The 20,419-nt window shown below is 38.2% G+C and overlaps 1 protein-coding gene across 1 annotated transcript; it reads left to right on the forward strand.

Annotated features, from left to right (window-relative positions):
* The first annotated feature begins 1,425 nt into the window (after positions 1-1,425).
* Positions 1,426-4,232, forward strand: LOC141937473 (protein FAM240B-like). Its single transcript, XM_074855177.1, has 2 exons — positions 1,426-1,571; positions 4,100-4,232. The coding sequence occupies exons 1-2, from the start codon at positions 1,426-1,428 to the stop codon at positions 4,230-4,232; spliced, it is 279 nt and encodes a 92-aa protein (XP_074711278.1).
* The last annotated feature ends 16,187 nt before the right edge of the window (positions 4,233-20,419 follow it).

The following is a 20,419-nucleotide window of genomic DNA, read 5'->3' on the forward strand; positions in this document are numbered from 1 at the left end:
GTCAAGATCTTACTTATGTGCCCTTTTAAAAGTTCAGGAGTTTAAAATACAGCGTTTGATAGGAAAACCTTACACAAGTCTGCCTTCATTGTGTTACATCTGACTGTCTTTTTCTCTGATCTTCTACTTATAGCGTTGCACAAATCACAGGTTTCCTCAGATTGGCCCACAGTAGCATAGTCTTCATAGTATTTGCCTAGTATAACTCATAAAGTATGATATTGTCTATGAAGAAGACTCACAAGAACATACCAGGGTCTATAAGGCATTAATTCATCAGCATTATAAGGTGCACATTTGGCAAAAGTATCTAGTGACAGCAGAATATGGATGAACACAAGGAAGAAAAGGGATTTCATAGGAACCCTCAAATTATGTGCTAATCTAGTCATAGAAAACTCATGAGCATGGGTTTGATTTTTTTTTTTCTTTCTTGCATCCTTCCACTGACTGGAGGACCTTAGTGAAGGAGACTAGTGCAGGAAATCCTGCTTCACAGTTGGGGTAGAAGTATAATGGGTTGTTGGTACCTTATTTAATGTCATAGCAAAGCAATATTTGGCCAGCAACAAATAGAGTACATGATGCAATTTTTCTGCTATTTCTTTTGGGAATAAACAACAAAACTTAACTTTTCAAACTACCATTAAGCTCTGATAACCAATGCATATTTGGTAGTATCAGCAAGCGCCTCAGACATGCTGAGAATTTAAAAATCCTCCATGTTTGAATACTACGCATTTAGCAAAGAGAAATTCACCTCATTTCTGTCCTTTTTCTCATTTATTAGAACCCATCTTTACATTTTAACAAGCTCTACTTTTAACAGTATTTAAGACTGAATTTTGATAAATTAAAGAACAAGGTCATAACAAGCTCCCCAGGGCTTTGCACTCTGTGTGCTTCAACTTCAGACTCATAATTCCCCTGCATATTTTGTGCTTGATATCATTTGGAGTAGTAAATGGAATAATTTAAGAGCAACATATTTCCCTTGGATAACAACCATCTATGATCTCTTCTAAAACTACAGGAGGCAGAAAAAGGGAAAGCCCTTCACAACATCTCATCTGAATTTCAGTGATGATGGCACTATATTTGAAAGTATTTTTCCCAAGGTCTTCCAAAACCACTTAAAATCTCACACATACTGAGGCCTCCGCAATATTTCAGTGAACTGTGTCATGTGTAGTCATCACTCAGTGACAAAAATGTAGGTACACCATTTAACTATCATTCAAGGCCTGTTTCAATGCCTTGTATTTTGCTTCAGGGAAGAATAAGCATCAGTTACCTATTCTTCTCAGGTGACATACTTTTTTTAATAACACTTCATGAGAAAGAATTTGCAAGGAGCTAAGCAATACAGTATCTGTCTCAGGTTAGGCTCCTGACTGCTTTGACCTCCAAATTGCTTTTCAGAAAATGAGCAAGCATACCAACTTTAGATTCCACAAGATGGGTGGTCATGATGCCGAAGACCTGAAGAACTTCTGGGAAAAAGTAATCCAAGAGCAAACTAAGCAACAAGAAAGTGAAGAGTCTAGGTTAAGCAAAAGTGCCCTGAACAAGTAAGTGGTATTTTTCCTTTTGCACAAGATAGCGAGGCATATTATCACGTGCTTTAAAATAAGGTAACCTGTTATTGTACTGCTTTATTCATAGCACAGATTGTGTTCTGGATCTTTGGCACTTTTTCTCTCACAGCTGCTTGTCTCATATTTCCATGGCTGTTCTGCATGGAAACTCAGATACCCCTCACCCCTGAACCTCATGAGCATTCTTCAAAGGCCTTGAAGCATAGCCACATAAAAATAAAGCACTTTGGCACTATGGCTTGTGACAGCCAGAAAATATCAGGATTTTTGCCTGGAACTGGTACAGCTACACAAATAAATAAAACAGTATTACATTAAAGGGACAGGCAAACCACCCATTTAACATGTAGTGTAAACAAATCCATAGCATCTTTATCATGTTTAACAGCCCTTCACATCATATAAACCTAAAGAGAGAAATGGTACAATAAGGTTTTCCTGTCCCATGAAAGACATTTCATAATCATTGCTGCTATACAACAAACAAAAAATAAGGCTATACAAATTGATTTAAATTTTTTTTCCAAAAGAGCATAAAACAATAGGCACCACCTAGAAAGAGCTGTGACTGTGCTACAGATAGTCCACACAAGTGTGCTAGACTGCTTCAAATACTTGCTCAACCTGTTGCATCTTAGGAGTTTGAACCAGGGTGTCCCACACACTAAGTGAACCCCCTGACTAATAACAGATGAAGAAAGAGGATAAGAAATACCTGTACCTCTTGTGATTTTCTGATGGGCTTTCCTCCTGAAGTTGACAAAGGTTTTCCTGCATAAAATTTCCTCAAAACTGGGACATTCACATAAATTTTTTGACTTCAACAAACTGGAATGTGCTGATAAAGGGCTGTTTCTTTAAAAAAAATTCCAAGTACTCTGACCCTAGTGCCCAAGAAGGAAGCTACTGTCATCACTAAAGATGAGGAAATCAAGATCTGGGCAGGCCTCGTGTCCAACAGAGTCGGATGTAGACAGTCCTGCTCCCAGTATGCTACTCCAGCCAGTCAGTAATATTTCCTAACCCAAATCACCAAGTTGATGGAGAGAAAATGTGTAATGAAACTCAGGGAAGTGTTCAGCTGCACTGGAAACCTTTGTCACTGTAGCTTCACAAAAACTATTACAAGAAAACATCACAAACCACTTGTCATTTGGGATGTAGGTAATACTTTTAACTTCACAAAGTTAAAAATGTTAAAAGCTTTTATAAGATCTTCTCTGAATAGAAAAAAACAAGCAGCAAAAGAACTTCGAATACGTCTTAACTTACATATTCAATAGGTCTTAACCGGCTGACTGGTCACGACTGAAATAGACCCAAGCAAGTTCATTCAAGGTCACTTGACCAAAGCCCAGATTGTTCACAAAGTGTTCTCTAATTTGGAAAAAAGATACTTTCCAGAGGAAATAGACACTGTCATCACAAAATCTACAGGTCCACTACCTCATGTAAGTGGCACCTGGGAGAATTAGATGGCTCTAAGTATAGGCAAGTGTTCCCTCTGTGACACCTAGGACACTAGTTGACAAGGAACACAAGTGTTTTAAATGGCTAATTTTTACTAACTAATTGCAATGATTTTTTGAGTCCTAACTATATGCACAACAGAATAGTGAAGCCAAGACAGAGTAGACCAAACAAGAAAAGTTTAAAACACAAGCTGAAATCAAAATCAGAAGCCAAACTAACACAAGCATCCATGTGAAGCAGCTACTGCTCAGTTATTCTCAGATGAAATCATTGGCTGCTGTTCTTTTCAATACACCAAATGTAATATAAAACCCCATATATTTCATGATGTATTTGGCTTTACCATATGATATCTAATCCTATAGCATTGCTAGGTCAGGCATTCCATAACAACATTTCCTTTGGAAAATGACACAGCCAACAAGATCTTGCAGTGGTCCCTAGTGATTTTCTCTTCTGTCTGTACTATGCTTGTGTATTGAAGCTATGTGGCTCCTCTTGCATGTGACATCAATTCCTTTAATTAAACACATGCAAAGCTTGCAGAGATTTTGGGTACAAAATGGTTCCTTTTTTTCCCCTTTTTTTCTTCAGAGTAAACCCAAATGGACATATCTAAAGTTCTGCTTGCTCTTCTCCACAGCATTTTACAGTAAACTTGGGGGGTCAGGGGGTGCAATTGTTTTTTTTTAATTTATAAATTGAATGACCTTACTGGATAGACACTACTTCTGTGTGGCTTTGAGAATACCCCAGAGGAAAAACCGGAGCTCTTCACACTGACGGTATTTCAGCAGCTGTTTGACTCATTAAGAATCCAGCAATGTCAACCACTGATAGCATCAGCCCTATCCCTTTCTCCCCTGCATTCTCAGTCTAGCAAGCTAGAGAGATGTGTAGACAGTAAATAAATACTGGACAAGTGCTATGGTGATGAAAGAGAGAAAAGCTTCGACCCTGTTGAAAAGCCTGGATACATCTGAAGGATTTGGCTCGGTACCTGTTAAGCTCTTGTCCTCTCTTTTCAGACTCCGCCACGAATGGACTTTGCGTCTGGAAGGCCGAGCAAGGCAGATCCAGGCGCACATGAAAACGCAGAAAGGACAGATGACGGTGCTGTCCATCGAGGCTTTTCCCTCACCAGATAAAAACGTTGCTTGAAGTTACTGTGAAAAGACAGAAAGCATTGGACCTGACTCTGACCTTCTACATCCAGTAACTACACTATTGAACAAGCGAAAGATCAGAGTCTGTCCCTTTTCCAGATTACTCACTAGAGCTACTAATAATGTCCTACTGAAATTCAGCACAAGAGTAAAGCCACAGTACATAATCTTGAAAAAAATGCAAAGGGATAGATGAGAAGCAGACACCTTTAATCCTCCATGATATATTATTACTGCAATGTAGCAGGACTTTCTTATGTAACTCTGCATTTCCAAGTGACAACAACATATTTCTAGGAAAGAGGATCACTTGTTTAGTAGGAATAATACATTCAGTCTGCTGCATGCAAAATCGCACATTTCCATTTACAGAGCTCACAGAGTCTGGCTTAATGCAGATATAAACTTTTCTGCCTATCTTGATGAGTCACAGTGAAGTGAGTTAAGGATTAGTCTGATAGTCTGACAGCTGGACAGAAGGAGAAATATATTCTTTAATGGAATCAGGAAAAAAAGAATGAGCTTTTCTGATCAACATATAAGAAAATTTACAGATCTTAATCATTAAATGAACAGAGGAAATGCTTTTTACTTTCATGGGGTAGGTAAGAAAAGACTACTGAGGTTATTATGAACCAGCATGAGAAATGTCAGAGCAAGTAAGTATGAAACAGAGTTTGAAATAGAAGGCAGTGAATCAGTTCATCATAGAAGCACAGGAATGCTTTGCAAGGTATCACTTGCCATACCTGGTGTGCACTAATCCAAACACTGGATGCATTTCATCTTCTTCTAGGTCAGGTGAAATACAAGAACGAACAACTAAACACAGGGTAATAATAGTGTGCTCTGTTTACCTATATGTCTGTGTATCTAAATACCATATCTTCTGGGTGAAAACATTTACTTGTTATCTCTTCAATTAATTGATTCAATATGCAAGAAGAGAGTCATAATTCTAAATAACTATTTTTCTTTAACAATATTGAGCCAGATGGAATTTTACCTTGCATCTTTGTTTACACTGAAGAAGTAGATAGGAATACATTTGATAAATTTCAAAACAAAACAAAAATTAAACCATTTTGACCTCACGGAAATCTTTTTTTTATCCTTTTAAAACAACATTTCATTAAAACACACAATTTACAGAATGTTTCCACTTTTACATAGTGACATTCTCCCACAGAAAAAAAACATGCTATCACAAAAATGTTGTTATTCCATGAAGGATTAAAACAATTAAAAATTTATAAAATGTTCTTTGGTTATTCAAGACTAAAGGGAATGTAGATTCAGTCTCTTCATATAACCCAATCCAAAAGCAAGTGTTTCTTCCTGTGGTTTTATTCTATTAGAAAAACAATGCTGAAAAATAATAAAGTTGTAGCTGCTTTTGCCTTTGCAGACTGGTCTCTTTCGTCTGTGTTAATTTATTTTCCACTATTCTTTAAAATGATTTTTTGCTACCACCCAAGTTAAACATTATCTCTGATGAAGAAGAGCAAACAGGACCTGAACCTGCTGTCACTTACGTAAAAAACACAGTAGTTCACTGTTCTGTAGCAGTAGCTAAAAGACATAGACAAGGCCTATTGAAATGGAGAAGTGACAGGTTCCCCACTTCTGATAACCAGGATCTACTAGATTTGCTAACTTAACCACTGTTGTATGGTGGTGTAATGCCACCCACACTAGTGCATACCCTTACTCTGTGCAAGCCTGACAAGATCCAAGAGAAGCTGGCCCAATAAGCATTTATTATTCTTTTACATTTAATGTCAACGTTTTAAATCGTTAAGAACACTTTTATGACAGTATATCTGACTGTTTATGAAGTTATATAAGACACAGGAAAAAGACCACACAAGTAAATGTAATCCATACACCACAATTTTCAGCACTCCCCAGAGAGTACCCAAAACAACCTCATGTCCCTGAGCAGCAGTTTTTCCATGAGGAGCTCTGAGGAGGTTGAGGGATGTGTGAAAACACGTTCACTACAAGCAGGTGGCATCACTCCTGGAGGAGTGTTGCAGGCATTATTTATCTTCACAAGTACATGGAACCCATTTCAGTCACGAATGGGTTTCTGATACATTCACTGCTGCGCAGACTGCGTGTATTGCAAGTAAAATCCTCCTATTCTTAGACAAAACCAGCTCTTTGTGAGTTGCTCAAGTGCATATGCATTAGTCATGCTTACCTATTCTAACACATATTTTACAGTACAGCAGTATCCTGGCACCTCCATGGTATTGAACATCAGATGCTTTCTGTACCCAAATGTGGGTGTTCATCCATTTTTCACTGCTACTGCCACTGCTACTGCACATACAACCAGACTGAGAAAGGAATAAAGTAGAAATAATTAAGTCTAGCAGACAGATGTAGCCAGATAAGCTGCTTGCAAATTGCAAAGCCAAAGGCAGACAATAAGGTGACTGAGAGCGTTTTGTCCTTTTGTGTTAGTTACTGAATTGGTGAAATTCAAGCCTGAATTTAGGCATTTCAGACATGCCCAAAAATTCCAAACCTATCTTTCATTTAAAAAGCAAGCAAATAAGTCAGTTCAAGTTGAATTGTTATATTAAAAAAACCCTGTCTCGTTCATATAGACCACACTCATTGATAAAATAGGATATCCACTGAGCATAAGCTGTTGGGAGAGTAGACACCTTCAGCTGAACATAGCATTTTCTTCCTCCCTGGTCTCTAGTTTCTCCCCCTTTCCAATGAAAAAAAAAAAAAGAAGATTCATATGAAAATTTAGATTACAATAGTTATATTAAGAAAGTTGAACTAGATGTTTGAGAAGAAAATCTAATTACCCATATATTTTTTTCCTTGGAGTTTATTAATTTGCCTAATAGAAAAAGAATTGGAATTGAATATCAGTTATTCTGCATAATCAGTACCACCCTGAGCTGCACTAGCAAGATGTTACCATGTCTTACATTAACATATAGATCAGTTCAGCACTTGCCTAAGCCAGTAAAGGACAACTAAAATTGTACAGGATAGGTCAAAGAGTAATGTTTTTGGTCATGGTACTTTAATTGTATGATACATGATGCAATAGGTGTGGATCATATCTATGAGGTAATGCACTTAAACTGGCATACTAATGTCATCTGCAAAACACTCATTTAGCGCATGCAAATTTATGTGCATGGCAGATAATATGAGCACATACTACACTCATTCACATAGTTACTCTTAAGTGCTGTGTCCAATCCAGGAACCAGTGACTAATACTTGAGAGATAGCAAGAATTGCTTTCTTAAACTGTCTCTGAGTTGTGGCCAGTTGTTGAAGTCCAGCTTACTCAAATCAAGGCAGTCAAAAGGGTGAATAAAACCACATTAAGCTGCAGTTTGACTTCATTCAGACACCATCCAGAAGCACTCACACAATCAGTTACAGATAGGACATGTTTAAATAAGCAGCAACTCAACACCTGTCAGCTGCTACACTTGAATTAGCATTTAAATTCAGAGCAGGAAATCCTTTTTTAAGTGAAACCCTCGACTGTCTGCAGTTACTACACACTGGTTTGGATCACAGAGCAAATTTAAGGCATGCAAACCAGATTTCTTTGAGAGGAAACTAAACCAGACCAGAAGTCATGTTCCAAGTACACACCAAAGGACTCTAGCCTTTAAGGACCTGAGACAAACACTAGCTCTTCAGACAGTTTTGAAACACGTGCATAGTGGAGATACTTGGTCCAAGTAACTAAATTAGATTGAGTCTGATGTAAACCTCTGAACCAGGTTTAGTCTAATGCAGGGGCCTCAGCAGTAGCCACTTTGGTCCATGAGCTGTTGGTAATGTGCTGAATCACTTGCTAATGTAGATTAATATAACCCAACCAAAACAATAGAGATGGGATCAAAGCACATTGATACCTTTCATGTAGATCTAAAGGTGGACCTTAGCAGATGCAAGGACTGAGCTCAGGAATGATAATTTAATTATACAGCCATGCAGATGTGCTAGCATGCATAACTATGCACAGTTTGGTCAACTTACCTGCTGAAGCTGCATGTGTTGGAACAGAGCCTACCCACACTACAATAAACCTTAGCATAGATCTGGCTTCTGGAACCATAAAACAGCTATGTGTGGTGCAGTTCTACAGTTAGGAGTATGAGGATAATTACCAAATTCCTAGTCCAAATATTCCTCCTAATTGCAAACTGGCTGTGTCCTGAGGAAAGCTGTTCTCTACCTTGCCTATTAAACAGCACTTGACTGGGGCTTCACTGCCACAGTGTTAATAAGGAATAGTAAATCACATAAATAACACCTGTGAATTGAAAAGGGCATCTGTAGATAAATGAGGATGAAACAAAGAGTAGCTCTAGAAAATGTTTTACTTCCTGAGGACACTTGCCTTCATGAATTAAGCACTACTACACTATTTATTTCTTACAGAGAAGGACAGGAGTTTTACATGGTGTTATGCATTTGAGACAAAATTGCACACAAAAATTCAGTAGTCAGGACTGACAATACAAATACCTACTTATTTCTCTTATTTCCCATCTATTTCAGCTGTGTGTATTTATCTGTGTGTTATCTAGTAGTGAGAGTTTTAATCATATTTCAAACTAAGGTGGACACACAACACAGAAAATTCCAGCCCCAAAAAAGACAGTCTCACAAATAGGCTGAAAAAGAGTTATATTACCAGGGAAGCCAAACTTAACAATAGGTTGCTATGTGCTGACTCCATAATTAGGTGTACTTGTCTCAAATGCCATTCCTTAAATTAAATAATTTCCTGCTATTGACTACTGAAATGTAAGAGACTACTGGCCTAATCTTCACCTGGTACTCAGTGCCAGTTTTCAGCCTCAGTGGGTCTACTTGCAAAGGTATGACTTCAGAGGTTCACAGTCAGGGTCACTACTTTTTTCATAACCACAGCAGCAGCAGGTAGAGCTATAATTTCAAACAACTGCAGTAATAAAATAATCATCTGACAAAAATCAGAGGGGAAAAAAAGATGCAGTAACAAATCTGAAAGATAATATTTAGTTTAGCTATTTTGGTCAATTCTTTAAACAATAGTCCGTTTGTGTTTGGATTCCACTGATTGTACTGCATACCCAACATGAACACTGGTGTCATTTGATCAGAACTGTAACTTGCCAATATATTTTGACTGTTCAACCACAGGGAACAGTTAAAAAAAATAGACAATAGTAAAAAGGTCTTGATTCTCTTAGATACAGTGTCCAACACAAAGGAATTATATCCACAAAATACTGATACAAAAAGCTCAGTCTGTATTGTCTATTTGCAAATAAGCAGCAGAAAATTATGTTATCGAAGAGATTTTGCTATAGGTAATTATTTTTTCCCTCTAATGTGCTATTCCAGTTAACAATTGCATCACTATTGTTAGAGTTCGAGGTTGCAGTATAGGCTATGAGTCTAATTAGGCAAGGAAAAGACATTAGTGGAGTGACCAACAGTGTTATTTCAGACAATCCTTTTGAAAAAGTACTTGTGTTTGCCCTGATATCTTAATTTTATTTTTTTCAGGGTGATGTTGATTCTACTGCAGCTTCTCTTACAGAACTTTATTCTGTAAGATTTGTATCAGTGTTTTTATATGTATTCTAATAAGTGAACAAACCCACAGAGTTGTTTATTTTTACATGTAAAAAGTTCCAAACAACACTGTCTCATTAATTACTGGGTATTGTTGCAACAGAGCTCTTGTTAGAGCTTAGTTAATGAAAAAGTGCTAACTAATGTATTGATACTTTGCAGCTTTTGGACAGTACACCAGTTTACTGATTTTGTTGATATTGCCTCAATCATTAAATATGTATTTGTAATAACAAGACAAACAGTCACTGAAAATAAGCCCTACAAGCAGTAAGGGCAGCCTAATCTAAAATATCAGAAGTAACAGCTATTATCCACCATCTCAAATGAACACTTAATAACCTGGAACTAAATCCCTTCAGGCTCCATTTATGATATGTACACACTTCTGCTGCAGTGATGACAAATATTCCATTTTCCCAGAACTAATGACCGCTCTATAATATGTACTAGGGGGCTGACAATTATGTGGAATGAGTCTGTCAACAAACTAACAGAGTGCAGCCATGTTTGAAAAGTTTTATGCCTAAACCACAGGCAAATTTCAGTACTTCCAACCTATAATAAGCCCCTCTGGAGCCATATCAAAATTCTGTAGCATGTGTTTGGTCGAGACAGTCTCTGCATATGCTTTGTTTATTTTCAGTTTGGTTACCTTTGGCCATTACAGATAATTAGGAGCAATACATGGAAGTAATTAATATGTAACACTTGACTGTGTTCTGACATACTAGTGTCTCATGGGAAGTTTTATTGCTTTAATTGGTGGATGCACTAAAGAATATCCTCTTTATCTCAAAATCAAACCAGTTTTTTTAATTCCAAGGCAGCTCTGAAGAAGATCTCAAAGTAGGTACAAGTGTGTCTTACAGCTTTACTGCAGGGACTTTGACAGCACTCAGTTAATATATCACTACAAAGATTAAGGATGCAGAAAATAAGTATACCTTCAACTACATTAGCTGCTATATTTATAGTGTAACTTGGACACTGCCATTACATACCCTGGAATCACCAGGGAAAACAGTCAATCCCAACGACAAGGCCAGCATCTCTGCCAGCAAACTAGTGAAATACTGACGCTCACCCAAATACCCCTAGATTTGAGCTATTGTTTTCAACAAAAGCCAGCAAACTTGAGCAGGTGCATTGCCTAGTTCCATTGGTGTTATCTTCTCTTTCAGGTACCTGCTTGCCTGGAATCTCTGTCACTCAGTCGCAAAGGCTCCCACCCAAGTGCAAATTTTCCTGGTTGCCAGTCCTCTATGCACCTTAAGAAAGTCTGGTATTTCTGTTGGCAAGTAGGCAACAAGAATTCACAGCCAGGCTGCAGGATTTTTGAACAGAGGAGCTTTATTTATGTTGTCAAGAGGCAAGAGCAAAATACAGCCTTCCAGCAGGAATTCTAGTCAATGTGACAGGCTTCTTGAGCTTTCCTCTAATCTGGCATGTAATTACTATGTGTCTCTGATCTGCAAGCTGTATCTCCTAAACTGCAGAGTAATTCCTGACTTGCACACATATACTTTCTAACAAGAAACTAGTAGTTAGAAAACTTTTCTCAGAAAAATAATTTTTAATCATTGAAAACAAATAGAAATAAAAGCAATCAATCATGCCTTCCGATGCTCAGAATTACTCCAGATTAACATGTCAATTAAAAAGTAAACCAAGCGAAACACATGTATGTGAATTTTACCTGTCTGACAATATAGTTTTTCTAGCAGCGTCATTTAATCAGTTATAACTGAAACAATGAAAGCCTTCCACATAGAGGACTGGAATTACAGTTAAAAATAAGTTTTTGTGTTCCAAATAAAAGTACATGCAGACATACTATCCTAAATGCTTCAGCAATTCCAATCTCGAGTTTAGGAAAATGTCAGTTTGTAATGTCCCATCTCTAATCTGGAGGCAAGACAGACACAGAAGTCTGTCCCCTGGTTTCTTAATACCTGGTGTTCTGCACAATTTCACCTGGCTGTTTGCCAGCCATAGGAGGAATACGTCAGAGAGGAAAACCATGCTAGAGGATGTAAAACACTGATCCAACACATCCCCCCAGCAGCCTCAGGAACACAGGTTCTCGGAAGTTCTAAACACAAAATAAAACTGCTCCCAGAGCAAAAGATTTCTGTTCTCTTTTTTTGGTTTTCTGTTGGGTTTGGGGTTTTTTTGGGGGGGTGTGAGGGTCTGTCAGAGGAGCAAGGTCAAAGAAGGGACATTCAAGTTCCCATTATTGCATTGACAAGCTGAGCTTCTGCTCCCTCGGTCTGAAGACAAGTTTTGCCTTTTCCTGCAGAATGTGTTTTATCTGTGTCACTGAGTGGGGAGCTCCACCATCTTCTCCAAGTGCTAAAGAGACACACAGATCTGTGCAAAGAAAGCCATGTGAGAGGGATGGCCACCCTGGCATCTGCCTCCACAACTGCTATCATGCTAGCAGGGCTAAGAGCCAAAGTTACCACCTGATCTTCTTTCACCCCACTTTTCACAGCCTCCCCCATTTACTCAAATCTGCCTCTCAGTTATTAGGAGTAGTAGCAACAGCCTGTTAGGTCTATGAGCAGCAATGTGAGAAGGGGCTCTCAGGACAGGAATCTAGATACACCCTGACTTTCTCTTCCCTGTCACCTTGAAATTGCACGTGACAGAAGCTGCTTGAGAACTGCTGGCTGCTCTCATGTCAGTCTCAAATGCGGCACCAGGGCAGTCACAGAACTGGTCAGTGTACATGAGGTTGAGTTACTGTTCGGTTTCCCATGCAGCTCTGTGACAAGGGGAGGAATATATAAGCAAGAGCAAAATGAAAGATGGAAATTAAAGTCAAGGTAAAAGTACCAGGGCACAGTACTAAACAGACAAACAGGTGCACTGGACCCAAACAGAAGATCCAGAAAGAAAGCTTTTGAACTGTTTTTGTATACTTTTCTAGGCAAATAAAAGACTGTTCAAATGAAAATTTTGAATGTGTTCTTTGAAGTCTGCTTTCTCAGGGCCCCTTTTTCCCTAGTTAACATTTCTCAGAATTTATGGTAGAGTTCTCATTAAAGTCATGCTAATTTTTAACCCAAACAGCACAGAAAATTACTTGGTACTGCCAGTCCCTGGCATTCAAACTTCATGGACTATCCTTCCTGAAATTCATAATACTTTTTTAAAAAATGAAGAGATCATTCATTAAAAATGCTGAGCTCTTATTGTTCTGGAGTTTCAAGCTTTTGGGTCTTTTCCTACAACTTCTCAGGCTTTAAGCATCTTTTGCATCTTGAGTCCCTGAACAGCCTTAAGACATGACTTTCAGTCTGTCTTCAGCCTTTCATGCTCTAGAGACTTTTACTATAAGAGCTTGAAACATCCTGATATCTGAGATACTTAAGAGCTGTCAGTGCAGATTATAAGTTAAAATGGTCAAATTATTACACTGCAAACAAACAATGATGAAAGACTAGGGTCTTTTCCAACCTAAATGATTCTATGATTCTATTCTGCCTCAGAAACAAATTGCTCTATGGGACTATTTTTATCAAAGTCTTGAGCTAGTTTCATCCTCGAACTCACAAAGCCACACAAAATGATTGAGCCACTGTAACAATTAAACTGCTACCAGAAAAGCCATGTATGTCCCCTGCTGCCCTGCCCATGCCTCTGCTCTGCCTCTTCCAGCCTGCAGCTGCAGGGCTCTGCATGTTGCTAATTCAACCCTCTGGCATCACAGAAACCTAGCCAGAGTTTTCCTGGGTAAGACTTCTGCTGGGTTAGGGAGACCTGTCTCGCCCAGGACAAGTCCCCTTAGGTAGGCACAATAAAACTTCACAGAAGTGAAATTCAGAGTGCAGCTGCAGTGAGGAAGAGGTATGTGGCATATCTTCACATTGAGATTGCCTAATGCGACACGTCACTGGGGGCAGTAAACATGCTGCACCAACACCAAGCAATTTCATTGTGCATGTAATAAATTCATGTGCAAAAAATTATTTAGATTCAACAGTCTTCAATATCTAGGGTTACATCCAGAAGGTTCACTTATCCCTTTGCTGTCTTTAGCCTTGAGAACTGTGCAGGTGTTTCCAGACACCCTGGAAGATCCCCTGGGAGATGGAATCAATGCAGAGTATAGCTTCCTGCTTCCAGCTTTATGGTGGTGTGAACATACAGCCACATTGTGTTGCCCCCCTGCTTTTTTCACTCAGTGATTCATGTGGCCTGAGGATGAGCAGTCACCTTTTGGCTAATCTTTTCTGGCTATAGTCCTGGCAAGGCTTTCAGAGTTGACTTGGAAGTCCTCGCCTTCAGGAGATTCAAAATTCTGTGACTAGTTCTGACTACATCTAGCAGCAGAGGAAATCCAGCAAAGTCATAATTAATCCCAATCGATTAAGTGTGTCTTCTTCATCAAATTATCAGGTCTGGTGAGGAGTCCTGACTTTTAAAAATTCCCTCTTCACTGGCAGTTTTTCAGAGTCCAGTGTTAATGACCTTCAAGTCACACTACAAGATATAAGTATCTTAGTCAGCTAACAGAGCAAAGGTGCCACAGAAATAAGGAAAATAATAATTCATTGTCTATGGCGTTACGGAGAGTTCATGAAGAGAGAGACAAGGAGGAACAGTCATTCTCAGTAGTTTTATGTTTCCTCTAGATAAAATTCAAAAGATAGCTTGAGACTCAATTTACAAGGAATTGAGATTTCAATAAAATTTGCATCAAGGGAATAAGTAAAAGTAGAAAGTTATTCAGAGTTAAAAGAGAATCTGGGAAGGAGGCTACTGACAAGATTTAACATTTCTTTGTCTCTAAAGAGAGGAAGCATCATTAAAAGATGCAGCTCAGCAATTCTCACAGGGGAAAGGAGATCAACACAATATAGTTCAGTTCCCAAAACTCAGGAGACTTTTGCCTTATTAGTTAGGTATAGACTATTAAGCTCAGGTAACTAAATTCATGTTATAATTAGCATCTTTCCGCAATTGCCAGGTAACATATTGACATTATTTTACCTACTGACTGAAGAAAGGGTTTGTTACATCATAATACAGAACTCCAAGAGCACACGCAGTATTGCTTTTTTGAGGAAATCTCAAAAAGGTCCTAAAATTTCATGTCAAATTGTATTTGTGAGAACTGTGTATTTTAAAATATCTGTCAAAAACCCCCAAACCTTCTTTCTGTAGCACAGACATTCATATAGCTTACATCTTCAACACAATCAAATACAAGATATGATTTATGTTAAAAATTAAATCTGTGTAGGCATAGACTCTCATAAAAAATATAAATACATTTGAACAAAGTGAAATGCTGAGCAATAATTAACAAAAATATTATTTATATAGTCAGTATATTAAACAGTGTACAAAATTTCGATATTAAATACATGATATGCATATATCAAAATGTTTTAACAATTATACATATAGATTTCCCCCAATTATGATTTCACAGATTTATTCTCATAGCTAAGCTAAACGCTAAATTTAAATGTTTTTGATGAGTTCAAAGCAAAAGGAGAGAAGAAGAGTCAGAATTCTTGGATAGATCTGATTTTTTTTTTTTAAGAAATTAAAACTAAATGGTAAATTCATTCCTTCTTTTCTTCTGAAGAGCTGCTGCTCTCTGTCTTGAAAATGGATCTACTGGTGCAACACAAGGCAGATTTTCCAATTTTTTGTGTTTTCTAGGACTCCCACAGAGATGTTTTGGCAGATTTAGTACTACAACACATAATTGTTGGTCCCAGTTTTCTATCTCCCAGGTTCCCCAGCTCCCAGTCCATCTAAGCATACAGGTACATACAGGCAAAAGTGGAGGTAAAACACTGAATCCTTCACCAGGAAGGAACAGCAAGAAATTCACTCTTCTGTCTGACAAGTATCATCATATTGCTTTGATATCTGAAACCATGTAATGAGCAAGAATGTAACATGATAAATAGCTGGACTTTTCAAACCTTCATGAGGCTGAAAGATGCTTGTTTGTACATCAAAGTTATCTGCTTTATACTGCCTTTTAACATGCTTGTTTTCTCTCCAGATGAATCAAGGACAAGTAAACTGGAACAGAGGGAAGCATGCCACAGCTTTTGAAATCTAATCTCTCTTACCTTATACTGCTAATTTGGGGATAGAGGAAATTATGTGGTTCAATTTACAATTAGGATTCCTCCATAATGATGCCTTTCCTCCACAGCTCTCACATAGGACACAAACCTTTTGCAGAAACCTAAAAATAGAGTATATTGCACAGTCCAGCCGTAGTGTTGTTTAACTTGGTGTCACAGATTGATCAACACAAATATAGACAACACAAAAAGATAGCAAGGTGCTCTGACCTAATATGATTTGAAGGACATCGCGAAGGAGCAATCTGAGCAGCTGTCAAAAGGGTAGACTTTCTACAATGCAGTTAATATTCAGAAAAGTTCCTTATTATGTGCTTACAAACAGCTCTTCAGAATGAGGCAATGCATGTTTACATATTGGTTTTGTGTATTGATGCTCATTCATCCCATCAAAATTAAAAATAATATATTTAATATAAGGTAAAGCTCTCTGCATTCCAGGTAAACCTGCAGTGAAGGCAAATCCTGTGCCCTTTACTGCAAACATGAAACTAAATCTACACAATGCCAAAACTTCTTAAGTAATATTACATCTGCTTTTGGCTTGCCAGATTTCAGCAAGTTTACCTAAAAACCACTTTTACCCTTCAGGAAGTTTGGTTGCCACCTCTATTAACCATGTCAAGCTGTCCCTTAGGAAATGGAGCTAGAAGTTTGTTACTACACTGTATATTAACTCAAAGACATATTTTACCTTCAAATTTGCTTCTTTTGGGGAGAAAGATGAACTGTTACCCAGAATGATAGGCTGAACATCTGAAATAGCACCCATAAACTAAGAGATCACCAAGGCATTATTTTTCACTTTACCGAAGTTTGCCTGTGCAAGATTGACTCTCCTGAATAAAACTAAAGATCTGTGGGAAACACATATAAAACCAGCAGCATGACAAGTTCCCAATCATAGTGCTGCTGCTTGGCAGATCAAGCTCTTCTGGAATGAGATGCCCCAGCCTTTTGAACCGTATGTCCTTCCACTGCTGGGCACACAGAGTGACCGCACTGAGTCACCAAATTTACCTCATGTAAAGTGAAGAACATGTGGTTTTTTTCTTGACTCAGCTAGATTTAACGAGCATTCAGAACAAATTGTGGTTCTTCCCGTAGCTCTGCTGTTCTCTATATCACAGGTGATGGCTATGGATGGATGGGGGATAAGTACCACAAGGTAAAATCTCAGCCCCTTTCAACTTAATGGAGCTCTACCATTGAGTTCAGTGTTGCCAGGGTTTCACCCCAGCTGCATTCATCAGCTGAAGAATGACAGGGGGCTGGAGTCAGCTCAGCTTTAGGAGTAAGCAAATAGACCTACTCAGACTATTTTACAGTTATTGTGAATTTAGGTAAATCCAGCTGCATAGTTCCTTCTTGTGTCCTCCTGTAAACCGGTCTCTATTACATATGTTTTTTCCCTTTTTCTCTCACTGAGAGTAGCTCTTCTGAGGGCCAGAAGAATCACTCCTTTGTTGAGTCAAATGCCAGAGCACCCCAGGCAGGAAAGCTGCCCTCATGCCAAGCACTCCAGACTTCCTGGGCAAGGACTGTAGTGGTCTCGGGAGGTGACTGGAGAATACTAAATCAAATTACCGCAGTGCATATCACAACATTTTATAAACCAACAATTGCACAAATTCCTTTCCTCTCCTCCCCTCTTATTTCCCCAGTTTACAGCCTGGAACATATAATTCATAAACACATAAGATTTTGGTGTGATGTCTAAAACAAAATAATTACAAATCAATTTTTCATTATTTCACAGACTCTTCTGCTTTTGCAAAAGTTCAAACAGCATAAAATTTACAGAAATTGTTGGAGTGCCACCTATTGGAAATTGATGTACAAATGAAAAAGACCTTGGTTAACCTGCTTAAAATAATCATTCATTACCCAAGTGTTAGTTTAACTATATCAAGTTAAAGGGCTTTAAAATGCATACACTTCATGTTCCATTCATAATTATGTTAAAATTTAGATCAGCATGTAACTTTTAAAAAATGAGCCTCTCTAAGGGGAAAACACTGCAAATTGGTAAAGATTTATAGCCCTGGAATTTAAAATAGCAAAAATCAGAGCAGATCCACTAGAATAATCACCTGCTTAAAACCTGGTTCACATTACTAAGCTCTATATCCACTCTTGGTGTAAGGTTTATATCAGATCCTGGTTTGTACTGTACAGAGCCACATGTAATCTTCAGCTTCACACAGTTCGGCTGTGTTTTTGACTCTGTAAATGATTGATTTCCCCTATGGGAAGTAGTCACCTTGGGATAAAACAACCCTGTCCTCCCATGGAAAACTTAACAAATCAGTCTTGGGATAGTACAACCAGCTTTAATAAAATGATCTTCCACTGCCATTTCTGTTCAGAAGATACTCAGTCAATGCCATGACTGACTTATCTCCTTCTCTGTCTTCCATGAACAGATAAATATACGTTTTTTTCCTCACTCTCTCCCCAGATATAACTTCAGGCCTTCTAGCCTCTATTAAGTGAAAGTGCTGATTTACACTTAGAATTGAATGACACTGCAAAAATTTTAAGCAACTGAAAAAATCTAACCCAGTTTTAAACCTTGAACTTAATCCCTGAACTGCCTGCCCTCCCTCCTTCTTTATCACCCAACAAGAAGCAGGTTTGGAGTGCCACTGCCTGAAGAGCATCACTACTGAAATCCTCACACATCCACTTCATCTCCTTGTCTTTACTATTGCGACTTCCTCCTCTGTGCCTTTATGAGCTCTTGCACAGAAAGAAGCAACTGGGTTGCCTAGCTCTTTTCTGCCCAAACATCCCAAGCTTGATCTCAGAACCACACTAGTCCTCTTCCAAGTCCTTCTATTAATTGGCACCGACCCCTGTCCAGCTCATGACAGCTTATTTGACAGCTCTTTTTGTGGTTGTGCTTAAGAGAGCTACACAAATACATAGAGTGGAAGCTTCTGTAGACAGCTCTAGGAAAAAAACCCAACGAACTGCAGTTAATTATACCTGATAGCACAGAGTAGAAAAAGAAACGGAAGACTGTCACAGCACAGAAACAAAGTGAAGCAAAATATACTATGTGGGATAATACACACACTGTATTTCATATATTCAGTTCTCAAAATTATTCCAGCAGCCAGCCATTCCAATCCACTCTGTCATCCTCAGTGGTCTAAAATTCCTGATTCCAATTCTTTGGCTAAGTAGTATTTTATAACACATTTACAAAAACGACATACAGAACTGTATGAATAAAATACATGCTATTTTCTCTTATTTGTAGCAAAGGTTAAAAACATCTTTTCCATTTGTGTTGTTTACGAACTGATTTAGATAGTTAGTGACAGGATCACTTTCTAAATCGATTCCTAGTCTGTCACACCTTTACTTCCAGCAGGTGTCTGATACATATTTTCATTCTTCACAACCACTTCTTCTTTCTCCAGGTAGCTTACATCATTCTATCAGTACACACTTTTTTATTCCTTGGTTTTATCTCTTCCTCCAGATCCCACAGAGTATGCTCCAGGCTTCTCTGTGGTTTATAAAAGACTTTTTTTCCTATGACTTTCTCTTGAAACTTCGATCATTCTCTGCCTCCTCTTGAGGCATGCTCTCACATATAATTTCCCTCCCTTAACAAGCATATTTTCTTCTTCTGGGGACATACTTACATCAGAAGTTCAGGGGCATCAGAAATAACATTCCTTTGGTGCAACAGTTGTAGACCCATGTCTGAGAATAATGACGTGTCTCCTACGCCCACTGTAGTATCTGCACTTACATTGCATACTAAGAAGAAGGAAACATGAGGAGAATAAAAACATTTACAACAAAATTCTCAGTGAAATCAACAGGTCTGCTTCAGGTTTCATGCCGTATTTCCAATTTAAAATGACTATGCCATAAGCATTTTAGGTGAGAACTAGTAGGGTTAAGCATAGCAGTAATTCTCTGGTGCTGACAAAAGTCTTAGAAGACTTATTTGTGACCAGATTTTTCTGAGTCTGGATCCTGGTCTCCTCCTAGTCTTCTTTTTCTTCTAACTGAAACTTTCAAACAACTCTAGTAGTAGTGGAAAAGGAAACTGGGCCTGTTCTCCCTCATATTTTGGAGTAGTACAGAAACAGGAGTTCAGCTGCGCCTATCAGCTAAAAGTAGAAAAGGTAGATTTAGGAGTCCTGTTGGCCAGGCTATACAAGAACTCTGGTCAGATGACATGGCAACTGTAAATGGAAATTAAATTAATAGACGTATTTTTCATCAACAATTAACATAGCTGGATGAAAACAGAACAAATAAATATGCAACCATCACTCTCCTCAAAAAAAATCCCCAAACCCAATAAAAAAAACCCAAAACAAACAAACCCCACAAAACAAACAAACAAACAAATGATTGTAAGGCCTGATTCTAGGATACCACTGATCATTCAATTTAACATGAATAG

The sequence above is a fragment of the Strix uralensis genome, chromosome Z, assembly GCF_047716275.1.
Source record: "Strix uralensis isolate ZFMK-TIS-50842 chromosome Z, bStrUra1, whole genome shotgun sequence".
NCBI classification, from domain to species: domain Eukaryota; kingdom Metazoa; phylum Chordata; class Aves; order Strigiformes; family Strigidae; genus Strix; species Strix uralensis.

Coding starts and splice junctions, on each gene's coding strand:
- LOC141937473 (XM_074855177.1), top strand. CDS start 1,426: ATGAGCAAGCATACCAACTTTAGATTCCACAAGATGGGTGGTCATGAT. Junction 1,572..4,099: donor AGCAAAAGTGCCCTGAACAA/GTAAGTGGTATT, acceptor CTCTCTTTTCAG/ACTCCGCCACGAATGGACTT.